The sequence below is a fragment of the Dipodomys spectabilis genome, unplaced genomic scaffold, assembly GCF_019054845.1.
Source record: "Dipodomys spectabilis isolate Male_0828 unplaced genomic scaffold, ASM1905484v1 ptg000365l, whole genome shotgun sequence".
Taxonomy (NCBI): domain Eukaryota; kingdom Metazoa; phylum Chordata; class Mammalia; order Rodentia; family Heteromyidae; genus Dipodomys; species Dipodomys spectabilis.
Window position 1 is genome coordinate 9574751 of NW_024871042.1, and position 22692 is coordinate 9597442.

The 22692-nt window shown below is 38.4% G+C and overlaps 1 protein-coding gene across 8 annotated transcripts in view; it reads left to right on the top strand.

The window, feature by feature from the left end:
- Lrrfip2 (LRR binding FLII interacting protein 2) overlaps nucleotides 1–22692 on the top strand; it is a 114987-nt gene that overhangs the window by 11846 nt on the left and 80449 nt on the right. For all 8 annotated transcript variants that reach the window (XM_042666459.1, XM_042666460.1, XM_042666461.1 and 5 more), the window contains exon 3: nucleotides 13880–14024. In XM_042666459.1, the coding sequence (XP_042522393.1) occupies nucleotides 13935–14024 (90 nt within the window). In that variant the 5' untranslated portion in view covers nucleotides 13880–13934. The remainder of the gene's footprint in view (nucleotides 1–13879; nucleotides 14025–22692) is intronic.

A 22692-nucleotide genomic window follows, 5' to 3' on the forward strand; every position in this document is an offset into this window, starting at 1 on the left:
GTTTATGTGGTACTGAGGAATCAAACCCAGGGCTTCATGCATGCTAGTTAAGCACTCTACCACTAAACTGCATTCCTAGCCCAATGTAAATATTCTTAATCAATATGTTGTTTACTTTTGAAAAAATAGGACTATCAACTTTTTGTGTTAGGATTGCTTTATATTTGTTTCTATATCATACATACATTATTTTTATTTTTGTGATGCTTGGAGATTGAACCCTGGGTATATGTATGCTAGGCAAGTACTGTACTGTTGAGCTACATCCCCAGCCTAGGCTATTATAAAAGAATTCCTACATCTCAGTATTTTAATACAAGTGAAGTGTTGTTTTTTTTTTTACCCCTCACATTCATGTCTGCTGTCAATTGGAAAGCAGTGATGGAGACTGGTCTATTCCACAGGACTCCAGTTTATTTCACCTAGTGATTCTGTCAGCCCCTGAATACTCAGTCTTTCACTGAGTCCTTTGTGTATAGCTGTTAGATGTTAGGGCACAGAGAGAGTGTGGTAGATAGTTGGAAGATGTGATGACCACTTTTGCCCACATTCTTATGATCAGGACTCTAATGAGATGGCCGCACTTAACTGCAAGGAAGGATGTGAAAATAGAATAGCTATGGGGTTTAGACAGAAAAGGGGAACATCTTGGTGAACTATAAGTCAGTCTCTGCTCAAGTTTGGGTAAATTCAGATTGAAACCTGAACAAGCACATCTCATGAAAGAAAGTCCCAAAGGCTTAGGGATTTTGGCAACAACAAAAAGTTTTTCTATTATGTCTTGAATTATAATTTACAGCTTCAAACCTATATCCCTCTCACAGTCTTGGAAATCAGCAGCTTGCTGGGAACTACTTTGCCCCCTTTTTGTGTTAGACTTAGTTTTTGTATGCTCAGTTCCTCTCTCCTTTGATTTTTTCCCCTTTATTTGATGAAGCATGTCTTCTGTTAGTGTATTGACAAAAGTTATAAAATTGGTAAAATTTTGAGGCCTTTATCCCTTGAAATGGGATTGTTGTCAAGTATGAAAATGGAATGGTTGATTGGGCATAGGTCACTTAAAAGTTATCAATAATTTTCCTTCATGAATTTTCTTTCTGTTTTCAGAATTACTTCTGTTTCCAGCATTTTTGTAAATTTTTTTTTTTTTTTTTGTCGGTCATGGGGGCTAAACTCTGGGCCTAGGTGCTGTCCCTCAGCTCTTCAGCTCAAGGCTAGCGCTCTACCACTTGAGCCACAGCACCACTGCCGGCTTTTTTCTTTTTGCTTATGTGGAGCTGAGGAATCGAACCCAGGGCCTCATGCATGCAAGGCAAGCACTCCACCACTGAGCCACCTTCCCAGCCCCTGTAAATTCTTTCATGTGACTTAACTTTCTCACTTTTGGAAAATCCTCTTTGTTCCCAGTGTTTGAAATTCATTGTGTTAACTCAGTATGATATAGCTTGGTGTGAACTCAAGACTTTTGTTGAATACTTTGTGCCTATTCAGTCCAGCAATTCATTTCTTTAAGTTAAGATTTCTTTTTTTTTGTCGGTCGTGGGGCCTGAACTCAGGGCCTGTGCACTATCCATCTGCGTTCTTCAGCTCAAGGTGAGCGCTCTACCGCTTGAGCCACTGTGCCATTTCCTGTTTTCTAGTGGTTTATTGGAGATAAGAGTCTCATGGACTTTCCTGCCCGGGCTGGCTTTGAACCGTGATCCTCAGATCTCAGCCTCCTAAGTAGCTAGGATTATAGGTGTGAGCCACTGGTGCCTGGTTTTCTTTATCAAGAAGTTAATTGGATTTCCTTTTCTTCTCTCACCTTTCTTATACCTTCCTCTTTTTGAGACAGGGTCCTGGGTAACCAAGGCCAGCTTCAAACTTGGATTTTTCTTGCTTCATCAGACTCCTGAGTTCTGGGATTATAGCCATGTGCCATTGTACCTTGCCCTGGATTTCTTTTTTTTTTTTAGTTACTGAATCTTTACCCAGTCTTGATCCTTCTAGACTGATAACTTTTATACTTATCTTTCTGTCTTATTTCCATCTATATTTTTGTTTCTTCTGCTAAAATTGACTTGTACATGCTTGGCAAGTACTCTACTCATAGCCCCTCTTTGTTTTTTGTGTTCTATGGTATTTCAACTTTTCTGAGTTCCTTAAAATTACTTTTTAAGGGGGCTGGGAAGGTGGCTCAGTGGTAGAGTGCTTGCCTTGCATGTCTGAGGCCCTGGGTTCGATTCCTCAGCACCACATAAGCAAAAAGAAAAAAGCCGGAAGTGGCGCTGTGGCTCAAGTGTGGTAGGGTGCTAGCCTTGAGCTGAAGAGCTGAGGGACAGCGTCCAGGCCCAGAGTTCAGGCCCCATGACCGGACCCCCCCCCCAAAAAAAATTACTTTTTAATACTTGAGGTAGAATTTACTTACCATGAAATTTACTCCTTTTAAGTCACAATTACTAATATGGTTTTTAGTATATTCACAGAGTTGTACATCCAATACCACTATCTAATTCCAGAACATTCTTATTGTTCCCGAAGAAACCTCAATGTTTTTTACCCTTTTCCTCTCCCTTCCTAGCTGCTGGAAAGCACTAATTCACTTTCCTGTCTCTATGGATATTTCACATAAATGTAATTGCATGATATGTAGCCTTTGTTTCTGGCTCTATTTTGTTAACATAATATTTTCAAGGTTTATCTTTATAACATGAGTTACTGTATTACTCCTTTTTTGGCTGAATGTATATTCCTTTGTCTAGATATAGTATGTCTGTTTATTTGCTCATCAGTTTGTGGACATTTGGATTGTTTCTACTTTTGGCTGTTTTGAGTAATGCTGCTGGGAACATTCATGTACAGATTTTAGTATGGACATAAGTTTTCATTTTTCCTGAGTTTATTCTTTGGAGTAGAATTCCTGAATTCTGTAATCCGAATGTTTATAAGCCTACCATTGTGTGTGTGTGTGTGTGTGTGTGTGTGTGTGTGTGTGTGTGTGTGTGTGTGTGTGTGTGTGTGTGTGTGTAGTAGAATTCCTGAATTCTGTAATCTGAATGTTTATACCATTCTGTGTGTGTGTGTGTGTGTGTGTAGTAGAATTCCTGAATTCTGTAATCTGAATGTTTATAAGCCTACCATTCTGTGTGTGTGTGTGTAGTAGAATTCCTGAATTCTGTAATCCGAATGTTTATAAGCCTACCATTCTGTGTGTGTGTGTGTGTGTGTGTGTGTGTGTGTGTGTGTGTGCGCGCGTGCGCGTGCTCACGCGCGCACTCGCGCGCTGGTGTGTGTGCACTGGTTTGTGTGCGCTGGTACTGGGATTTGAACTCAGAGCCTGTATGCTGTCCCTGAGTTTCTTTTTGCTCAGTGCTAGTGCTCAACCACTTGAGCCACAGGTCCACTTTGCTTTTGGTGGTTAATTGGGGATAAGAGTCTCGTAGACTTTACTGCCCCAGCTCGCTTCAAATCTGGTGGTGCATGTTTGATTTATTCCAGCTGTTTTGGTAGATCAAGGTCTAGTTGCATGCTAGGACAGGAAGTCAGCCCTGTTTAAAAAATAACCAGCTCTAAAAAGGGCTGAAGGCACAGCTCAGTGGTAGAGGTCTTGTCTGTTAAGTATGAGTTCAAACCCCAGTACTGCCAAAAGCTTAAAAATATAAATAAATAATCTCATAGAGCTCCTTAGTGTTCATTTATGAAATAATTTAGTTAGCAAGGAGGGAAATACAAACATTGGCATACCATCTCATGAAGAAAGGAAATGGAAAGATGATCAGTTGTTCTGGGTATATTAGAATAGTGTGTTCAAAATATGAGGTTTTGTTTTTGTGTTGGTACTGGGTCTTGAATTCAGAGCCTTGTGTTCTTGCTTGGCTTTTTTGCTCAACGCTCTTGCACCACACCTCCATTTCTAGTTTTTTTTTTCCTTCCTGCTAGTTAATTGGAGAGAATAGTCTCAGATTTGTCTGCCTAGGCTGCTTTGAACTGCTATCCTCAGATGTCAGCCTCCTGAGTAGCTAGAATTATAGGTGTGAATCCCTAGTACCTGGCAATATAAGACTTTAAAAAGTTTTATCAGTTTTTAGGATAATAATGTGGAAGTAGAAGGATGATAATGTAGTAATATCTTTTATAGGCATTATACTTCATACAATATGAGTTGGTTAATAGACATTATAGGTTCTAACATTTTTCAATAAGTGTTTTGTGTCTACCTTTCAAAGACCTGCAGTTTTGTCTCATACATTTTTTTTTTCATTTTAGAGTTTATGTCACTTCTTGTGTTCTTTTTGGTAGGTTTAAAAAAAAGAACGATTCATCCATTTTATGTAATAGTCTCATTTGCAGAGTTGATGTCTTCAGGTGTAAGCTATTCTTTCTTCCTTTTCACTTCTTTTCCTTTTTTTTTTTTGGTCAGTCATGGGGCTTGGGTGCTATCCCTTAGCTCTTCAGCTCTAGGTGAGCGCACTACCGCTTGAGCCACAGCGCCACTTCTGGATTTCTAGTGGTTTATTGGAGATAAGAGTCTCATGGGCTGGCTTTGAATCGTGATCCTCAGATCTCAGCCTCCTGAGTAGCTAGGATTACAGGCGTGAGCCACCTGTGCCTGGCTTTTTTTTTTTGTTGATTGGTCATGGGGCTTGAACTTTGGCCTAAGTGTTAGCTGTTCCTTCAGCTCTTCAGCTCAACACTAGCGCTTCACTTGAGCCACAGCGCCACTTCTGGTTTTCTGGTGGTTTATTGAAGATAAAGAGTTTCATGGCATTTCCTGCTTGGGCTGGCTCTGAACTGTGATCCTCATATCTCAGCCTCTTGAGTGGCTAGGATTACAGGTGTGATCCACTGGTACCTAGCTCCTTTTTCATTTTGACTCAGATTTGGGCCATTCTTTCTTTTGCCCACAATATTTGAATGTATACGTAAATTACATGTCTTAGTTGTTTGTGATTATTTGTGTGTGTATGCATATATGTATGTATGCATTTTTATGGTGTTAGGGATCAAACCTAGGGCTTTAAACAATGCTAGGCAAGCATTCTACCATTGAGTTGCATCCTCAGCCTTTTTTTTTTCCTTTTAGTATTGAGTTTTTTGTTTTTTTTTTTTTAGTATTGAGGTTTTGTAATTACAATTCCCATACCTTTGTTCATCTACTCATCTATGTTTTTCATATTGTTACTTTTCCTCATATACAAGCTTTCAAACATAAAGAAAATTTTATTAAATGAAGCTTTCAAATATATAGAAACATTTAAAGAGATGTACTATTGTGAACACCTGTGAACCTTCTAGAATCCACATGGAATTTTATCTTCATTATTGCCTTAATTTTTGATGGGGGCGGGGAGTAGGTGGTCCATCATGGAGCTTGAACTCAGGGCCTGGCACTGTCCCTGAGTTCTTTTGCTCAAGGTTAGTGCTCTACCATTTTGAGCCACTTTTGATTTCTCTGGTGGTTAGTTGGAAATAAGAATCTTAAGGACTTACCTGCCCAGGCGGGCTTCAGGTCTCAGTCTCCTGATCTGGGATTATAGGCGTAAGCCACTGGCGCCTGGCTCACTTGGAATTTTTGGTAGTTAATTGAAGAGTCTCAGAGACTTTCCTGAGTGGACTGGCTTTTAACTTCAGCCTCAGATCTCAGACCCCTGAGATTACTTGCATGTGCTACTGGCACTCATCTTGTTGCTTTCTTGTGTTTTTATTTTTGTTATTGTTGTTGTTGTTTGGTGCTAGTCCTGGTACTTGAACTCAGAACCTAGGCATTGTCCCCAAGCTTTTGTGCTTAAGGCTAGTGCTTTATTACTTTGAGCCACAGCTCCATTTGCCTTTTTGCTGTTAATTGGAAGTAAGAGTCTCATGGACTTTCTTGTTTGGGCTGGCTTTGAACCACATTCCTGAGATCTCAGTCAATTAATAGGATTACAGGTATAATTGTTACTGCATTTTTAAGCTTTTTTTTTTTTTTGTGGGGGAAGGGGGTCAGTTGTGGACTTGAAATTGGGCCTGGGCACTGTCTGTGAGCTTTTTTTCTCAAGGTTAGCACTCTACTACTTTGAGCCACAGCACCACTTCTGGTTTTCTGGTAATTAATGGACTTTCCATTCTGGGCTGGCTTCAAACTTTAACCTTCAGATATCTCAGCCTTGTGAGTAGCTAGTAGTATAGGTGTGAGCCACCAGCACCCAACTGGTTACTGCATTTTTAGTAGCAAGTATCAGTAATTCCTGCCTTAAGTGTTTCAACATGCACATCATTGAGTAGAGTTTAATGTTTATGTAGATAACTTTTTTCTTTGGGGAAAAATTCACATTTTAGATTTCTTTGAACTGTTTTTCCTTCAGAGTCAGTTGTGTTCTCTTGCGGGGACTGAAAACCATGGTTAGATTACAGTCTCTAAACTTGTTTATTTATTTGTATTTTCTTTGAATGCCATAAATAGCTTATAGATTACCCCCCCCCCCTTTTTTTTTTCCAGAGGAGAGAGCATTACTGGAGTTTGTACTCAATTTCTTGAATGTGGTGGCTAAACATCCACTCTATCCATATGCCATACCTCCAGCTCTAAATCTTTGCTTTCTGTTTTTGTATTTATTATGTAAATCCTTTATAGTAAGATGATCATCATCAAAAACATTTTAATTTTTTCCAGATTGTTTCAGGCTTCAGTAAAAATTCTCAGCATGTCTATTGATAACATGCAGTACATGTAGAAGGAAGTAATCTGAAGATATGTTTGTTTAGTTAAAAAACATTAAATTGTTTCTGGGGTCGATTGTGATGGTATGTAACTATAATCCCAGCTACTTGAAAGGTAGAGACTAAAGGATCATGATTCAAGGCCAGTCTGGTTAAAAAATAGGTTAGCAAGATATTATCTCAAAAAATCAAATCGGAGGCAAAAGTAGAAGATGCGTGGTTCAAGGTCATCCAGTAAGAGTGCAGAATCCTACCTAAATAAACCCCTAAAACAATAAGAAATGTAGCTCAAATTTGGCTCTGATTTAAATCGCAGTAAATGTGTCCACCCCCCATTTTTTTTTCTTCTTCTGGGCATGGTGGTATAAATGGCTCTAAAATAGAATGAAAGAAAAAGGAAAGAAAGAAAGGACTAGGCATGTAGCTCAGTGATAAGCCCTTGCTTTCCTTAGCTTGCCAAAATCCTGAGTTCAATAAGTAAGACGGTATTACTTCTCCATAGATGAAAAAACTAAGGCTTGTGGGAAGGGCAACACAGCAAGATATATGTAATTAATTGAACTAAAATCTTTTCACTTTAAATTTTGCCCAGTGATGACAACTTCAGTCACATTAAGCCTATAGTTAGGTGCTATTCTAGATGCTGGGATTTGTTTATGAGTACTTATCAAATGTTTATTATACAGACCAGCATTAACTATATTAACAGCTTTAATGCAAAAACACAGTATTTTGGACTCTCCATGATATAAAGGACCTGTGTCTGTCAGAGTTCAGGATAAGCAAAGAAGTACGTGTGTTATATTTAGAATATGACATACTGATAACTGCATGCACATTCAGTTCTTACAAAAGTGAACAGTATGGTGATGTCACTTTCAATGTGGAAAGGGCTTATATACCATCTGAGGAGCTCATTATAGAAGAGAAAGCCGAGTGTGTGTGTGTGTGTGTGTGTGTGTGTGTGTGTTTGTATATATTATAGAAGGCTTATTTATGTTCCATACAATCCTGAAAGTACTTCCTGTTTTTTCTTAAGTACACAATTAATAACAAAAACATCTGGAAAAATTAGCTTGTTACTGAGCTTTTGGACTTGATGAAAAAAATGCAGGCAGTTTTCCCCCCTTTTGAAGTGATTGGATTTATTACTTAGTTATGCCAGTGTTGGGCTTGACCACTTTCAGAATGCAGGCAGTTATGTTTTCGTCAGTTCATGTACAGTTTAGCTCTTGATTGTTTCTACTAAAGAATAGATAAGAGAGAGTAAGATATTCCTGAAGAACATATTGGTGAGGAAACCTCTATGAGGCAGAAACTTACTATAAGTCCTTTATGACCAGAAACTGGGAATAATCTATTCAGTGTTGCCTTTGAGTGTCTGTGTCTTTGTTTTTTGTTATTTTGTTGAAAAGTGGTTTTCATTTGGCTGTGCTAGGAATCTTATATGCTTTAAGTTTCTCCTGGCACTGCTAGAAAATGTTCTGGTTACTAGAAAATAGGTTACCTAGAAACTGGAAATTTTTTCTAATATTGAAAAAAATGACTGCCTATAAAGTGCAAATAATTATTTTAAAAGCACTGTATTGTTCTTTGGGTGCTGGTAGCTCACGTCTGTGATCCTAGCTACTTGGGAGGCTGCATTCTGAGGAACATTGTTCTAAGCCAGCCCAGGCATGAGTGTTTGTGAGACTTTTTTTTTTTTTTTGCCAGTCATGGGGCCTGAACTCTAGGTCTGGGTGTTGTCCCTCATCTCTTCAGCTCAAGGCTAGTGCTCTACCACTTGAGCCACAGCTCCACTTCTGGCTTTTTCTGCTTATGTGGTGCTGAGGAATTGAACCCAGGGCCTCATGTATGCAAAGCAAGCACTCTACCACTGAGCCACCTTCCCAGCCTGAGACTCTTACTTTTAATTAACCACTGAAAAGTCAGAAGAGAAGCTGTGACTCAACTGGTAGAACACTATCCTTGAGCACAAAAGCTCAAGGACAATAAGTGGCTCTGTGGCTCAAGTGGTAGAACGTTTACCTTGAGCTGAAGAGCTGAGGGACAGCGCCCAGGCCCAGAGTTCAAGCCCCACGACTAGCAAAAAAAACCTAAAAAAACGGTCAAGGACAGCACCCAGACTCTGAGTTCAACCCCAGGACTAGCACCAAAGGAAAACAAAAGCATAAACAACAACAAAATTGGTATTGTTCTTTGGATATTCTTCATATGCCACTGGGGAAGGGGAAGGACATGACCAGTCTATCATGTAAATACCTCAGTGTCTTTGGTAGGTTGGGCAGAAAGGACAAGGAAGAGGTACAGGAAAGTATTCCTCTGTCCTTTTCCTATCACCATTCTGTTAAGGGTGACTACTCTAGAGCTTGTTGGAATGGTTTTGTTTTAAGGCAGTTTTAAGAGAGGCTATTTTTTTTTACATATATTTGTTGGCTTGGGGTATCCTGTAAAGTCTAAGGCTTAGGCAGTGTTAATTGAGGAAGAAGAGGAATGAATTATGGGGTAAAGAGAAAAAGAAAAGAATTGCATTCAGAAGAATGTCATCAGCAGTGATTTCAGATAGCATTTCCTATTTGAATAGCATATTGTTCATAATTGAATGTGATTCACTTTAAGTCCTGTTTTTTTTTTGTGTTAGATCTGATATTTTTTGCATTTTAAAATTTCTCTTAATGAAGGAACTATGAAAGGAAATGTACCTACATGATGTATGTAAATGTAATCCCACTGTATAGCACTTTTTTTTGTTTTTTTGGGTCAGTTGTGGGGCTTGAATTCTGGGCTTGGGCACTGTCTCTGTACACTTCAGCTCAATGTGAGTGTCTACTGCTTGAGCCACAGCACCACTTCTGGTTTTCTAGTACTTAATTGGAGATAAGAGTCTCACAGACTTTCTTGCTGGGGCTGGCTTTGAACCATGATCCTCAGATCTCAGCCTCCTAAGTAGCTAGAATTATAGGCATGAGCCACCAGTGCCCTGCTACATAGCACTTCTGAAACAACAGTAAAGTAAATTTTAAAAAATTGTCTCTCTTCAGTGCCATCAAAATTTTAGAAAATCAAGAAGAAACAAATCTTATCCTATCAAAACACTATTTTAACTACTGACATTTTTCTAGCCAAATCTGTTTTTTTTTTTTCTTTCCTTTGTTTTTGCATGACCACAATTTTGTCTTCTATTTCTGTGAAATGTCTTTCAGCATGTTCTTTTTTTTGGGGGGGGGGGGGGTCCGGTCTTGGGGCCTGAACTCTGGGCCTGGGCGCTGTCCCTCAGCTCTGCAGCTCAAGGCTAGCGCTCTACCACTTGAGCCACAGTGCCACTTCCGGCTTTTTTCTTTTTGCTTATGTGGTGCTGAGGAATCGAACCCAGGGCCTCAGGCATGCAAGGCAGGCGCTCTACCACTGAGCCATCTTCCCAGCCCCTCAGCATGTTCTTGAAAAGCCAAAGGACAAATACTGGATGACATCATTGACTAATTTAACACTCTAGTCCAAAAAGGAATTTTTTATCACATGTTGTTCTTTTTCTCAATGTATGGATAATATTTGTATACATCATTACTATTAAGAAAGCGAATAATTTAATAGTTGTACAGAAGCCCAGGAGTATTCAAGACTTCTGAGAAACCTCTTCTGTACTTTTGGAGAAACTGAGCTGATTTGTGACAGGGACTTAGAAGTTGATGCTTTTACATGTGCATTTTCTTTTGTTCGCTTCCATTTAAATGAGTTCATTAAAATTTTAAAATTATTATTATAAAGGTGATGTACAGAGGGGTTAGTTATAGTTACATAAGTCAGGTAAAGAGTACCTTTTTCATGTTTTTTTTTGTACTTTTTTATTGTAAAAATACTGTACAGAGGGGTTACAGTTACATGAGCAAGGTAATGAGTACATTTCCTATCAAGCATTGTTGCCTCCTCCTTCGTTTTCCTCCTACCATCCCTTCCCTCACCACCCTTCCTCCGCCCCACCAAAGTTGTAAAGTTCATTTTCAACATAGTGTCTTGTACATCTCATTGTTACAATGGGTCAAACTGTATCCCTATTTAAGCATTTTGTTTTTCCTTTTCCCCTCCCCAAATTAGAGAAGTGTATATACAAGATGCAGGGCACTGACATCAAATACAGTGAAAAATGGGTTATACTGTGGGGGAGGAACATACAAAGAAACAAAAAAAAAAAAATCACCTGGTACATTATAAATACGTTAGAAACAATAGCAAGAAAGAAAAAAATATTTGTGACCCTATTTTAGTGTTCATTTCACTTAACATCATCTTATATGGTCATATGTACATAGTTTTTGACCTTTTCTGCTTGTCCTAGACATGTACTAGTTATTGCAAATAAGGGAAACCATGGGACCTATGTTTCTTTGGGCCTGGCTTACTTCACTTAATATAATTTTTTCCAAGTCTTTCCATTTCCTAACAAATGTGATGTCATTCTTTCTGATGGAGGCATAGAATTCCATTGTATATAGATATGCCAGATTTTCTTGATCCATTCATCTACTGAGGCGCATCTGGGTTGGTTCCATATCTTAGCTATGGTGAATAATGCTGTGATAAACATAGTTGTGCTGGTAACTCTAGTATGGTCTTTTTATGATCATTCGGGTAAATGCCCCAAAGTGGGATTGCTGGGTCATAAATCTTTTGAGGAACCTCCATACTTTCCATAGTGGTTGAACAAGTTTATACTCCCACCAACAATGCAGTAGGGTTCCCTTCTGGCCACATCCCCTTCAGTATCTAAGGATACTTTTTTTTTTTGGACAATGTCACCCCAAATAGGTTCTTTTTTTTTTTTTTAGGTCCGGTCGTGGGGCCTGAACTCTGGGCCTGGGCACTGTCCCTCAGCTCTTCAGCTCAAGGCTAGTGCTCTACACTTGAGCCACAGCGCCACTTCTGGCTTTTTTTTCTTTTTGCTTATGTGGTGCTGAGGAATCGAACCCAGGGCCTCAGGCATGCAAGGCAAGCGCTCTACCACTGAGCCCCCTTCCCAGCCCCAAATAGGTTCATTTTTAAATGATGGTATCCAAATATATTTTCTGAGGTGAAAAGTGATAAACCATGGTTAATAAACATAATAAACTATCTCTGGGTAATTAAGAAATGTTGGGTAGATGGGAATGGCCTGAATTTTCACTGGGTTAAACAAACATTTTGGTGGAGTGATGATTTTATTTGCTTGAACTGAATAAATTCCAGTACAAAAAATCACTTACAGTTTTAATGTACTTTTAAAGTTTTAATATACTTTTAAAGTTTTACAGTTTTAAAGTTTTACAGTTTTAATATACCACTTAGCAATATTCCAGCCCAGTTATAGGAATCTTTAATCTCAGGTACCATATGTTGTCACATAATCTTTTATCATCCTCTTTGTTTTATCGTCACAAACGAGTTTGTCCTCTTTTATAAAAATGTATCATTTTGATAAAATAGTAATTATTGTAATAGATCCACACAGAGATGTTCTTTTTTTTTTTGTTGTTGTTGTTGTTGGTCATGGGGCTTGAACTCTGGTCCTGGGTGCTGTCCTTCAGCTCAAGGTTAGCATTCTACCACTTGAACCAAAGTGCCACCTCTGGTTTTCTGGTGGTTAATTGGAGACAACAGTCTCACAGACTTTCCTGCCCGGGCTGGCCTTTAACTGTGATCCTCAGCTCTCAGCCTCCTGAGTATCGAGGCTTACAAGTGTGAGCCACCGGTGCTGACTTACAGATATGTTCTTAATCATTTGATTAAATCACTTTTGTTCATCCCTCTATCTGGTAATAGCAGGCACTCATATTTATTACATAGACATGATTGGTTATTATTAGGCATTGAATAACAAACTTTTATTTATTTTTTTTATGTGGTTGTGATTTATTTATTTTGTTGCTTGTCCTGGCCACTGTTCCTGAGCTTTTTTTGCTTAAGGCTAGCACTCTACCATTTGACCCACAGTTCCACTTTTAGCATTTTGATAGTTTATTGGAGACAAGAGTCTTACAGAGGGGCTGGGAAGGTGGCTCAATGGTAGAGTGCTTGCTTTACACGCATGAGGCCCTGGTTTCAATTCTTCAGCACCACCACATAAGCAGAAAAAGCCGGAAGTGGCACCGTGGCTCAAGTGGGAGAGCGCCAGCCTTGAGCTGAAGAGCCCAGAGTTCAGGCCCCACGACCGGTTTAAAAAAAAAGTCTTACAGACTTTCTGCCAGAGCTGGCTTCAAACTGAGATTCTCAGATGTCAGCTTCCTGAGCAATTAGGATTACAGTCACTGGAGACTTTGTAGAGTAGTTTTTTAAAGATGACACTAAAAATCAATTAGCATGTTTAATTTTAAAGCTCAGTATTAAAAAATGAATGTGTTTTTCTAAAACTTTAGGCTAAGTAACTTTTTTGATGTTTCTTTTACTCAAATTGAAATAGATTTTAGAAATAACTATTAATTTTAGTTACTGACTGCAATAACTGCTAACTTCAGTTTTCTAAGGCTAATATACTCATAGATTGCTGTGGATGAAATAATGAAGTTTTTAGGAGGCGTACTAATTATTGTAGTTAAATATTAATTTTGTTGTTGTTGTTGGTTGTAGGGCTAGAAATCAGGGCTTAAGTGCTGAGCTCTTTTGCTCAAGGCTAGTGCTTTCCCACTTTGAACCATAGCTCCACTTCCAGTTTTTTGAATGGTTAATTAGAGGTAAGAGTCTCTTGGGATCTTTTCTGCCCAGGCTGGCTTTGAGCCATGATCCTCAGATCCCAGCCTCCTGAGTAGGTAGGATTAGAGGCATGAGCCACCAGTGCCTGACAATATTTAAAAATTTACTGGAAAATTTGATAGTGGGAAATGATATTTGGTCACTAATTTCTCTAAGAAAAAATATAGGTGAATGTATAAAAAAGCCTTAAAATGCTACAAAAACAGCTGGGCACCCATAATCCTTCCTACTCAGGAGGCTGAGATCTGAAGATCATAATTTGAAGCTAGCCTAGATAGGAAAGTCCATGAGATACTTACATCTCCAATTAACCTCTGAAATACCAAGAAATGGAGCTGTGACTTTAGTGGTAGAGCAGTGGCCTAGAGCACAAAAGCTCAGGTTCAGCTCTCAAGCCCCGAGTTTAAGCCCCATTGTGAGTACACACAAAAAAAGCCAAAAAGAGAAACATCCTAAATTACAGTATTTCTTTTCATTTCAGGGTTGAACACAGAGTGAAATCATTTTCAGAGGTAAAAGACTGTTAAGAATACAAGATGGGGACTCCTGGTTCTGGAAGGAAAAGAACACCCATGAAAGATCGATTTTCTGCAGAAGATGAAGCTTTGAGTAACATTGCCAGAGAGGTATGTCTGGTAAACTCCCTATTATTGCACAGTGAGATTATCATATAAATGTGGGAGTGGCAGAGATAGATATTCATACATTTTGAGCTAGCTTTAGAATGCTTACTGTGAACCAGATGCTAGGGCTGACCTCTTTCATACTGTGTTAAAATAAAATACATAGATAAGTATTGAACTAAGCTGAAATTAATTTGCATTACAGTTTTGTCCATTCAGTTCAAGTATTGTTCATATGTACTGAAATGTCTAATTCCTCTTCAAAATTTAAGTGTAAGATAATTAGAATGTTGGAGATACAATAAACTATATTGCAGAAACGGTCATTTTATGATTTGAAGTCCCCTGAGGATCTGTGTAAATATTGACAGTCTTACTTTGTTCAGCCTGACTTTGCTCATGGCTGTTTTGTTCCTTGCTGGCACTTTACCACTTGAGTAGTATTACCAGTTCTGATTTTTTGTTGTGGAATTAGAGATGAGGATTTGTCTTCCCCAGGCTTACTTCAAACCTAGAACCTCATGTCTTACCTCTTGATTAGCTAGGATTATAGTTGTGAGCCACCAGATTTTTTTTGTTGTTGTTGTCGGTCATGGAGCTTGAATTCTAGTCCTGGGCACTGTAGCACCAGATTTTTTTTTTTTTTTGAGGAAAAAAAATGCTAGCATCTCCTAGGCTCTTTTTGTACTGTCATTAAGTATGTAGTTCTTCCCCCTTTTAATATAATGCTTCTTTTACAAAACTGGATAGGATTCCAACCTGCTGCTTCATTGAGTATTTACTTGTGCATGCTAAGCAAGAACTCTTTTGATACTGAGCTATCTCTCCAGCCTATTGTTCTAAACATTTTACCTAAGGTAATTTAGTTTTGTAAAATTCTGAGATTTATTTTATTATTATCTCCATCTCACAGATGAAGCAACTGTTACACAGACAACTTCCCCTAGGTTACTTAATGAGGAAGTATCAAAGCTTGGGTTCAAACACATAAAGTCTGGCTCTATAGAATGTGCATTGAACTGCTTATTATGCCACACTGTTTAAACACTCAGTCTTCTATAATTCAAGTCCTCTAATAGTTTGCTTTTTGGTAATTTTTCATGACTTTTTCCATCTTCATTCTAACAAGAATCTTGAGTTAGGTAGAGCAGATATTATTAACCTTATGTACAGTTGAGAGAGAACAAATGAAGCTAAGACATAATTATCTACAAGGTATCAGAACCCAGACTCAAAGTCAGCCATTTTTGAGACACACACTCACACAGACACACACACACACACATATTTTTTTTTGGTGCCAGTTTTGGTGCTTCAACTCAGGGCCTGGGGGGCTGTCTCTGAATTTTTTTTGCTCAAGGCTAGTGTTCTACCACTTGAGCTACAACTCCACTTTTTTTTTTTTTTTTTGTCAGTTATAATGTTTGAACTCTGTCTGGGAGCACTGTCCCTGAACACTTTTTGCTCAAGGCTAGATCTCTACCACTTTGATCCACAGCTCTACATCTGGTTTTCTGGTGGTTAGTTAGAGATAAGAGTCTCACAGACTTTCTTAAGACCCTTCTGGCTTTGAACCATGGTCCTCTTATCTCAGATTCCTGAGTAGCTAGGATTATAGTGTGAGCCACCAGGACCTGGCTAAGACTATTTTTATCCCACTTTGCCATACTGCTTCCAGACCCTTTGGACTCTGGAGACAAACAAGTATGATTTGAATTACAGCTCTGCTAGTTACTAGTAGAGTAATTTTGTTAAGTGATTTTTCTGGATGTCAGTATCTATATCTGTAAATCTCCCTACCTCACAAGCTTATTTGATGATTAAAGGGTGGTAATGCAAATGGGTCTCTACAGTTAGGTTTACAGCAGACTGTTTATTGCTTATTAAAAAGTAAACATGGAAGATGGGTATGAGGCACATACTTTGGAAGCTAAGGGAGGAGATTTTGAGTTTGAGGACAACCTGGGTTACAACCTGTGTCAAAACAAAAACCAGAAAGTAGAAATAGAAAGAGGTGGTGGAAAGGTAACTAGATCTTTTCTTTTCTTTCTTTCTTTTTTAATTTTTTGTTGGTTGTGGGGCCTGAACTCAGGGCTTTGGCACTATCCCTCAGCTCTTCAGCTGAAGGCTAGTGCTCTACCACTTAAGCTACAGCACTACTTCCGGCTTTTTCTGCTTTTGTGGTGCTGAGGAATTGAACCCAGGGCCTCATGCATGCAAGGCAAGCACTGTACCACTGAGCCACCTTCCCAGCCCCTAACTAGATCTTTTCTTTTCTTTTTTTTTTTTTAAACTATATCTTTTCTAAAATAAGTTTTTTCTTTTCTTTTCCTTCCTTCCTTCCTTCCTTCCTTCCTTCCTTCCTTCCTTCCTTCTTTCTTTCCTTTCTTTCCTTCTTTCTTTCTTTCTTCCTTTCTTTCTTCCTTTTGTGCTTGGATTTGGACTCAGAGCTTTGCATTTCCTAGGTAGGTGCTTTAGCTCTTGAGCCATGCCTTTAACTCTTTGCTCTGCTTATTTTTGAGTTAGGGTCTTGCTTTTTGCCCAGGTTGGCCTGGACTGTGGTGTCCTCTATTTATGTTTCACATCTAGCTAAGATGACAAATATGTGCTGTCATGTCCAACTATTAGTTGAGATGGGATATTGCGAACGTACGTGTGTGTGTGTGTGTGTGTGTGTGTGTGTGTGTGTGTGTGTGTGTGTGTGTGTGTGTGTGTGTGTGTGTGTGTGTATTCTGACACTGGGCTTGAACTTGGGGCCTTAGTGCTGACCTTGAGTCTTTTTTGTTAAGGCTAGTGCTTTAATATTTGAGGCATAGCTCTACTGGGGAGTATTGCAAACTTTATGCCTGGGTTAATCTCTACTTGCAATCCCCCTACTCTAGCTCCTAAGCTAGGATTCTAGGCTTAAGTCACCAGCACCAAGCTTAAAAACCCAGTTTTTTAATATATATTGTTCTCAAACACCAAAATCTCTCAGGGATCTCAATCAATATACAAATTCTGAGATCTTATTCCATATTTGCATAACTGAATCTGGACTGAGCTCAGAAAATTAAATTTCCTTCTTTCACTCTTTCTTTCTGTCTCTTTCCTGGAATTTTGGTGGCCAGTCAGGTTTGGGAATCATAAATCAAAATATATAGATGATCCTATCCTGGATGGTAAATTTGAGGCCTCACACTTGCAAGGCAGGAACTTTTGCTGCTGATTCATGCCTCCACCCATATTTTTGCTGTTGTTTGTTTGTTTGTTTTTTTGGGTCCGGTCATGGGTGCTGTCCCTCAGCTCTTCAGCTAGCACTCTGCCACTTGAGCCACAGCACCACTTCTGGCTTTTTTTTTTTTTTTTTTCTGCTTTTGTGGTGCTGAGGAATGAACTCAGGGCCTCATGCATGCGAGGCAAGCACTCTACCACTGAGCCACCTTCCCAGCCTTGCTGGTTGTTTTTGAGATAGGGTTTGATTCCTACCTGGGGTGTGAGTCTGGGTGTGATCCCCTTCTGTCATAACTAGAATAACAGGTCTGTGCCACTGCATCCAGCTCTCAGTTGAGAAAGAGTCTTGAAAATTTTTCTTCCTGACCTTGCCTTGAACTGCCTTCCTCCAAATCTCAGCCACTAGTGCCTGATTATTGTTAGATTTCACTTTTTCTTTTCTTTTCTTTTTTTTTGTCGGTCGTAGGGTTTGAACTCTGGGCCTGGACACCGTCCCTCAACTCTTCAGCTCAAGGCTAGCACTCTACCACTTGAGCTATAGCACCACTTCTGGTTTTCTGGGGGTTTATTGGAGATGAGAGTTTCGCAGACTTTTCTGCCTGGGCTGGCTTTGAACTGCGCTTCTCAGATCTCAGCCTCCTGAGTAGCTAGGATTACAGGCGTGAGCCACCGGCGCCCGACTCTTTTTTGTTTTGGTGGTACTGGAGTTTGAATTCAGGCCTCATGCTTTCAAGACAGGCATTTTTACTGATTGAGCAGTAATTTTTTGCTGTCCTCTCCTTCGCCCGAGATAGGGTATCAGTGCTTGTCTATGGATAGTTTTTTTATAGTTACAGATTAGTTCCCCCCATTTGTAACTACTATGCTATGTTTCCTCCCTGTTTATTACTAACTAGTTAGTTGTGGTATAACTACGTTTAATTAGTTATGTTTGCAGCATTAGTTCTAGCTAGAACTAATCAGTTCTAGCATTAGTATACTAGAAGCTATACAATAACAAAACAATTATAACAATGATATGAAAAACCAATATTTCTAATTTTTATTTCTATTTTCAGAGTTTGAGTAAGCATACTAACTTTCATCACAAACTCAGAAAAGCTCAACTTTTATTTGAAACTTGAAAGGGCTGATTTTTATTGTTAAGATTTTGTTATATGATATGTGCCTAGTATGAATCAATAGTTTTAAAACATAAGAGGAAATAAGTTCAGTAATTTTAATTATTCCTTCTGATTCCTTCTCTTTTCTTTAATGTTTTTTAACCATTGACATACCATCTGGTGGATTAGTTAATGTTTTCTTGATAATAATAAATACTTGATAAATACTTAGGAGAAACAATTTAAAAGAGAAAGAATTTTTGCTCATGATTTCAGAAATCTTAGTCAGTGTTGTCAGGCTTCATTCCTTTTAGGCCCATGGCAAGGCAGAACTTTATGGATGAAGAGCATGGCTGAGGGAAGCTATTTACCTTGGTGCCAGCCACGAAGCCAGAGTGAGGATGGGGCCAGTGACAAACTGTATCTTTCCAGGGTGTAGCTTCTGTGATCCACTCCTCTTGACTAGACCATACCACCTAGCCTCTGCCACTTTCCAGTAGTGCCATCATATTACAGATCTGTTAAGGAATAATCTGTTGATTAAATTCATACCCTCAGAATCAAATCACTTTGCAAAACCCAGTTGTTATGTGTTAGCCAAGCCTTCAATACGGGAGTCTTCTCAGAGTCAAACCATATACTGTCCACTCACTGTATGTTAGGCATTCATTGTGGGGCCATCATTTTTGCCAAAACATACTGCTTTATGTCAGAAACAAAAATGGACAAAACCTCCTGTAATGATGAAGATGACAAACAGCTTAATATATAAAAACTTTTTTCTTTAGTTAAATCTCAAGAATTTTTTGGTCTTTCCTTACTTCATGTTGCTTTTTGAAGTGGACAAAATATACCACAGTGTTTCTTTTGCTTTTTGTTGAGTGTTTGGTTTCCATGCTTTTCAAGTTAGCTCAAAAGGAAACAATCAGATGGCTGCTGGTGGCTCACCAGTAATCCTAACTATTTAGGAGACTGAGATCTGAGAATTGTGGTTTGAAGTCAGTTTGGGCAGACAAATTTGAGAGACTTTTGTGGAGGTATGGCTCAAATGATAGAGTGCCAGCTATCATGAGAAAACTGAGAGTAGGAAGCCTTGAGTTCAAGCCCCAGTATGGGCAAAACAAACAGAATAAGGGAAAGAAACAAAAGATAAATATATTCCACAAACTTGATAATTTGCATGCAAAATCACGGATTAGAGCACATTTTTTAGATTGTTGTAGGATATACATAAAATTTGCCATCTTATGAATGAATTAAGAAAATAAGATGTATGTATACCATGGAATATTACTCAGCCATAAGAATTAAATTATTTAATTTGCAGAAAAATGAATGGAACTGGAGATCATCATGTTTAGCAAGATTAGCCAAGCTCAAAAAGGAAAATATGCATGTTTTTGCTAATCTGTGGAATCTAGAACTAACATAGCTATATTCATGTATGTGTGTGTATATATATATGTATCAATATATATTTATACTTATATATCGATAGATATATCTATAGAAAGCAGTCTTTAGAGATATATATCAATATATAAAGTATATTTATATCTCGATATATACTGAGGCTATAGATCTATAAATAGAAAGAAAAAGTGATTATAATAGAGATTGGAGGTCAAGGAGGAGAGGAGAAAGAATGATGGAGCATGTATATATAAAAATATATTCTGGCCGGGCGCCGGTGGCTCACGCCTGTAATCCTAGCTACTCAGGAGGCTGAGATCTGAGGATCGAGGTTCAAAGCCAGTCCGGGCAGGAAAGTCCGTGAGACTCTTATCTCCAATAAACCATTAGAAAACTCGAAGTGGCGCTGTGGGTCAAGTGGTAGAGTGCTTGCCTTGAGCTGAAGAGCACAGGGTTAGCGCCCAAGCCCAGAGTACAAGCCCCTCTACCGACCAAAAAAAAAAAAAAAAAAATATATATATATATATATATATGTATATGTATATATATTCTGTTTAAAAATGGTATAAGGAAAAACTTTGAAGGATGTTAATATGAGTATGGGATAACAGGGAAAAAGCATGAGAGGATTTATAAGAATAAAAAAGAATATGCATTTCATTGTGAAACCCCTTTGTAGAATTAATATAAACAAACAAAAAGACAGGAAAGTAAAACAGGCCCAGTTCAGGGGCAGGTATGTGAGAGGGCCAATGGAGTGGATGAATAAGGGTAAACATGGTTGAAGAACTTTATACGCATGTATGAAAACAGAATAATGAAACATTTTGAAATTATTTATGATGGAGAAAGGGTCAATGAGGGAGAGTGGTGGAGGGAGTGAGATTGATTAAACATGTTATCCACATAAATGTAAACGTCACAATGTAAACCCTTTGTACAACAAATATAAGCTAATAAAAATGCTTAGAGAAAAAATTACTATTTTAACCAGTAAGTAATACTGTTCTGTGGCATTTAGTTGTACATATGTTGTGCAACCATTACTACCATCCATCTCCAGAGTTCTTTTCATCTTGCAAAACTCTAGTGCATTTTTAAACAGTGTTGAAATATTTGAAGGATGCTTGGTGAAGGCTGGAATGTGGGTGGATTTAGAAACCCTCCACATCTGTAATAGGCATGCTGCTGCTTTGATAGGAGTGCTGAAGGTTTCACAACTTTTGGAAGGGTAGTGGGTGTTAGAATTATCAGTAAATACACTAGCATGTGAAAAGACCAGTTTGAAGACTCGTTGAATTTCAGTAAAAATTATCTGAAAATAAATATATGGTGTGTCAAATTGGGCACATTAAGGCAGTTAGCCTCTCTGTCAGAGACGTAAGATGAGGAAGAATGAAAGCCAGTCATGCTGCCTTACCACAGTCACTTTGGTGAATATTATTTATGCTGAGTAGTCCTATGAAAAGAAATCAAACCTTTTGAAGGGCAAATGGTCTTCATTGAAGCCTGCATTATTACAGCTTTTTGTGTTAGAGCTGAAATTGGGAATAAACATGTTTTATGCACATTACTTCAAATGGAAGTCATTGAAATGTTGAGTTTGGACAATTATCTTAAATCTAAAGAATGAATGTCTGACATAAAGCTGATCATCTTTTTTTTTGGGGGGGGTGGTGTCTGGTCGTGGGGCCTGAACTCTGGGCCTGGGCGCTGTCCCTCAGCTCTTCAGCTCAAGGCTAGCGCTCTACCACTTGAGTCACAGTGCCACTTCCGGCTTTTTTTTTTTTCCTGCTTATGTGGTGCTGAGGCATTGAACCCAGGGCCTCATGCATGCAAGGCAAGAGCTCTACCACTGAGCCACCTTCCCAGCCCCTGATCAACTTTTTTAAGTGTATAATTCATTGGCTTTAATTACATTCATATTGTTGTGTTATCATCATCACTGTTGGGTTCAAAAATCTTTTTATCTCACCCAGAAATTCCAGCCATTTAGCATAGCTTCTCCTTGTTCCCTCTCAACCCCTTGTAAACTTTCATCTAGTATACCCTAGATGTTTAATGTAAATAATATTGTACAATATTTATCTTTCAAGTGAGGCTTATTTCACTTAGTGTAATGACCTCAAGAGTCATCCATGCTGTACCATGAGTACTTCTTTTGTCAGCATTGGGGTTTGAACTTAGGGCACAATGCTTGCTAGGCAGATATTCTACCACATGATGTGCTTCTAGTACTCTTTTTTTCTTTTAAATTATTATTTTTTATAGCTTAATGATATTCCATATTTGGGTATGTGTATATGTGTGGCTTGAACTCAGGAACTTGAGTTCTTGCTCAGCTTTTTCCACTTGGATCTGGTGTTCTACCACTTAAGCCATACTTCTAGTTATGGTTTTTTTGCTTTGGGATTTGTCTACCCCAGTTGGTTTTGAACCTAGATTATCAGTTCTAGCCTTTGAGTAGCTAGGATTATAGATTTGAGCCATCAGCTAACAGTCCATTTTTTGTTGTTCATATGTCCATATATTAGTATGAACTAATATATTGGTGGATTTCAGTTTGTTTTCTCAGAAAATAATAGCCATTCTAGTCATCTAAGACAATCAAAATTTTAACAGGCTGAGGAGAGAATTGTACTTATTTTAAAAGATGTTTCCCCTTACAGCTTTATGAAGCAATAATCATAAGTTTGTCGGGGCTAATGGTATTCCCATAGTAATTTCACTAGTCTGAGTAGTTCATTTTTTAGGTTGTGATAAATTAAGAATAAAAATTTGACAAGGGTAAGAGTTTTTAAAAATACAAAGAATAAACAGCAATAATTATGAATACTAATACCATCTTTCATTTTAGAATATAGTTTTTATAAAAAAATTTAAATTTCATTAGCTCAACAACTACTGTTTTGTGCAGTGCTTTGCTACATATGAAGGATACA